The sequence below is a fragment of the Vidua chalybeata genome, chromosome 3 (assembly GCF_026979565.1).
Source record: "Vidua chalybeata isolate OUT-0048 chromosome 3, bVidCha1 merged haplotype, whole genome shotgun sequence".
Lineage (NCBI taxonomy): Eukaryota > Metazoa > Chordata > Aves > Passeriformes > Viduidae > Vidua > Vidua chalybeata.
In genome coordinates this window covers 31,524,557-31,528,411 of record NC_071532.1, presented here as the reverse complement: position 1 = coordinate 31,528,411, position 3,855 = coordinate 31,524,557, and the positions used below count along the sequence as shown (strand labels likewise).

The window sequence follows — 3,855 nt, the reverse complement described above, 5'->3', positions numbered from 1 at the left end:
GGCTTTACCAAAAAAAGCACCTCTCTGCTGCTGCACCTTTGTTTACACACCGGTTTGCCCAAAGAGCAGCAATTGCAGGTTACTCTTCCCAAGAGACCTGAAGGAAAAACAACCCCACTGAAGGATTTCAAAAACTCATGGCATCTGTAACAGAGTCCCTGAGCACTGCCACAGCCTAAAAGAGACTAAGACATGGCACAGCTAGAAAATAGCTTAGCAACGCAGAAATTGCTTTGCCTATAAGTGATAACATCTCCCAGGTGAGCATGAAATGATGCATTAACATTGTAGGGGAGGAGGAGAGGCAGGCATTGGATGAAATAAAGCGTCCTATGCAGGAAAGCAAATCAAAGACAGGAAATACAAATCCAACAGAGTTTCTGGCTTGTCTCGATAAGAAATTTAGCATTTACATTTTTTATTGCCACAGGGAGGTGTCACACAATGCTATCTCCAAAACAGCAGGAAGAGATGATATCATCCTACTTTACTTTTTTTTTTTCCCCTAGACTGTTCACAATCAGAAATTAACCAGTACAGAAGGAACTTAATTAGAAGGCTGCAAGCAAGGAGTGAGGTCACGTCCCCAAAGTAGTGAAACCACACTCTCTCAGGCCTCCCCCAGGAGTGGGGCACACTGCTCCCAATCAGGGTTGGGGATTCCCTGCTGAGGAACACCCCACACCTATGGCACTGAGGCACTGCTCCCGTGCAGCTCTTCACCTGCTTTGTCCCTTGGACAACAGGATCAAGCAACAGGGCCAGTTTAGGCTCTGGGGGTGCCCCTCTGCATCACCCAGAACTTGCACTTACAGCACCTGTCCTTCGAGGCATGTTACTCCAGAGGAGCGGTTGAGCACCTTACACAACACATTCCCACCTCATTTTTCCTACAATTACAATCAGTTGTTAACTCTGAAAGTGCACAGGCGCTGAGACCCAAGTCTAACTAAGCAGAAAAGAAAAGTAGTACGGGACTAAGTTCACTGTTATCCACTTTGCCTCATCCAGGGGCAGAATGTATGTAATCACTGGCCAGTCAAAGCTCATATCCCAATCATTATTTAAAATACTGCATACCGCTTTCTTAAGAGGAAGAAACTCAGTTTACAAGAACACATATCTATGCAACATTACTTGTTCTTTCAAAGCCATGCACTTCACATTATTCCATGCTGCTTACAAACATGATTTATTTATCTCAATTTTCCTTATTTTGCTTCTATTATGTTTGAACAAACCCACTCTCTTTCAAGAGTATAAAAAAAAGCCTTTGAGCTACATAAACACAAACTTACTGAATCCAGCTTGGAATCTGTGTGATGCCCATTAATGTGACCTAATGACTGCGTGCATGATTCAGGAGAAAGGAGATGCACTCTCCATTTGCAATAATTTCTGTTTAAGACTCTGCAGACAGAAAAGCCACAAAAGGACTCCTAAATCAGCACTGTTCAGTCATGATAATTAAGGGTGGAAGAACTGTTCAAACTACCATAATAATGCATTAAGGTGAGATCATGCAAAGATTTTATCCTATTTATCCCATCCAGCCTTTATTCTATTTAATGACCCTCAAATCCCAAGAGCAGGTTTTTTACACAGGTGCAGAGAAGTGACAACAGCCTGGCATACAATGGAGGGTGAACACAGCTGAAAGCTCTCTCAAATCCCATCTGGTTAAAAGAGGGAAGGATACCATGCCAGTAACAAGTTTTTTAAACAATTCTTAGCCACTATCCAGCCAACTAAGTGACACAGTCCAAGAGAGTCCAAACAACATCTTGAGCTTTACTTCAACATTTCATTCCTAGTGCCTGAAAAGAAATTATGAACAGCACATGGTTCTGTTTTGTCTTCCACTAGAGTTTCTAGCAATAATGAGGTTCACCTCCTCATCCTGTGCCAGCATCTGCATCTTCTGAGGAGGTGGAAATGAACCAAAAGAGTGAGATATTACAGATAAGGAAATGAGATCGAGGTAATTGTTCCTCGGGCCTTAAGGCAAATTTGGGCTCTAATTTTAGCTTCACCAAATCCTCCAGCAGTGAAGAGTAAAAGATTACCCTCCTTCCTTGTCATGGTGATATTGCCAATGTTTTGTCTGCTCTGATCTCCAGATAAGATTTGTTTTCATCTCAAACTGCTTGGTGGTACATCACAGCATGTTCCCTTCTATTTACTGCAGGATCTTCCATTAGTCTGTCTCTTAAGATTCTTCCACAGAATCAGGGAGGGAAAGATCTTTTCAGCTAGCAGATTTACAAGCTTTTTGTATTAGCACTGTTAGAAAACTATGTTACTGAAACCTTTAATTAATAAAACATGCAGAATTTATGTATATGTGGTGCTTTAGAGGGGAAAAAAAAAAGAGTGCAAGCAGTTTGAGGTAAGAACAAAGTACATGACAATCCTTCAGTTAAAAGAAGGTGTGGAGATAGAAATGATGAATATAAAGACTGCCAGAGGAATTTTCTGGCAAACTGCAAGACAGATGAGGTGCACATTGTGAATTTAAATTAGGATCACGACTAAGTAGTAAGGGCAGCATGAATGAGAATGTGCTCCTTCCCCCAAGATGTGAGACTCCCTCTAACCTCCGTGATGCCAAACTCCCTCCTTTCTCTGTGATGCAAGATGACCTCCATCTTCTGTGATGCCAGACTTCCTCTTACCTCTGTCACACCAGTCTCCCTCTTACCTTTGGGATGAAACCCCATCCTCCATTAGTGAAGATTTCCTGCTTTTTTCTATGACATTGGATTATTTCTTTCCTCTGTGATGTCAGACTCTCTCCTTAATCTTTGACACCAGACTCCCTCCTTCCTACAGGATGCCACATTCCCTCTTTCTTCTATGATGTCCAACTCTGTGATGTCAGACCCCTCTCTTCCTTCCTCAGTGATGACACTCTCTTCTTCCTTCCTGATGCCAGACTCACTCTTACCTTTGTGCAACACACTCTCCTTTCTCTATGATGGCAGATTCCCTCTCACCTTTATGATAACAGACTCCTTCCCTTCCTCCCTTCTTTCCCTTTTCCATCTGTGATGCCACACTCCCTCTTACCTCTGAGATGTCAAAATCCATCGTACCTCTGTGATGCCAGACTCCTTCCTCATTGATGCCAGACTCTCTCCTTCCTTCATGAGCACCTTCCTGTGTGTGAGAATTTCTCACTCTTCCCTGTGTGTGAGAATTTCTCCTTCCTCAGTGTGAGATGACCTCAATCCTCTGTGATGTCAAACTTTTCCACATTTCTTCCCTTTTCCATAATGCCACCATTCCTCCTTCCTCGATGATGTCTGACTCCCTTTGACCTCTATGAGAGACTCCTTACTTCATGTATTATTTCAGATTTCCTTCTTTTTCTAGGACACCAGACTCCCTGGCCATAAAACCTGAATACTCCAAGTATAATGCAAGAACTGTGCAAAGTAATATATAAGAGAATCAATTCATTTTGCCTAGAGCTGTAAGTGTAAAGGGAGAAAAGAATATTAAATGTGACTATGGAAACAGGAAGAGATCAAAACTTGTTGTCTCTCTTTGAAGACTTCATTCCCAACAGGGAAAGGAACTTTGAATGATGCCAGAGGAGGGGAACAGATGGTAACCATCATTTTCTGTCAAATAACTGCAACACCAAAAGGATGTGCCAGAGTAAACATGTAACAAGAACAATTTTTGCTACTTTATCTCTCCCTTAATAACAATATTTAAGTTCTCTTTGCATTCATGGCCTTCATCTAGAAAAGTGCACTACCTGTACCCACTAGATGAGAGCAATTAACACTCCTTATGAAGCACCCAAGAGGGCTTGGTCCTCCAACAGAGCTTGGGTTTTGATTCATC

The 3,855-nt window shown here is 42.1% G+C and overlaps 1 protein-coding gene across 1 annotated transcript in view; it reads right to left on the bottom strand.

Annotated features, from left to right (window-relative positions):
• EPHX1 (epoxide hydrolase 1) overlaps positions 1–2,751 on the bottom strand; it is an 18,607-nt gene extending 15,856 nt beyond the window's left edge. Inside the window, exon 1 of the mRNA XM_053939646.1 lies at positions 2,702–2,751. Within this exon, the coding sequence (XP_053795621.1) occupies positions 2,702–2,720 (19 nt within the window). The 5' untranslated portion in view covers positions 2,721–2,751. The remainder of the gene's footprint in view (positions 1–2,701) is intronic.
• Between the last annotated feature and the right edge of the window lie 1,104 nt (positions 2,752–3,855).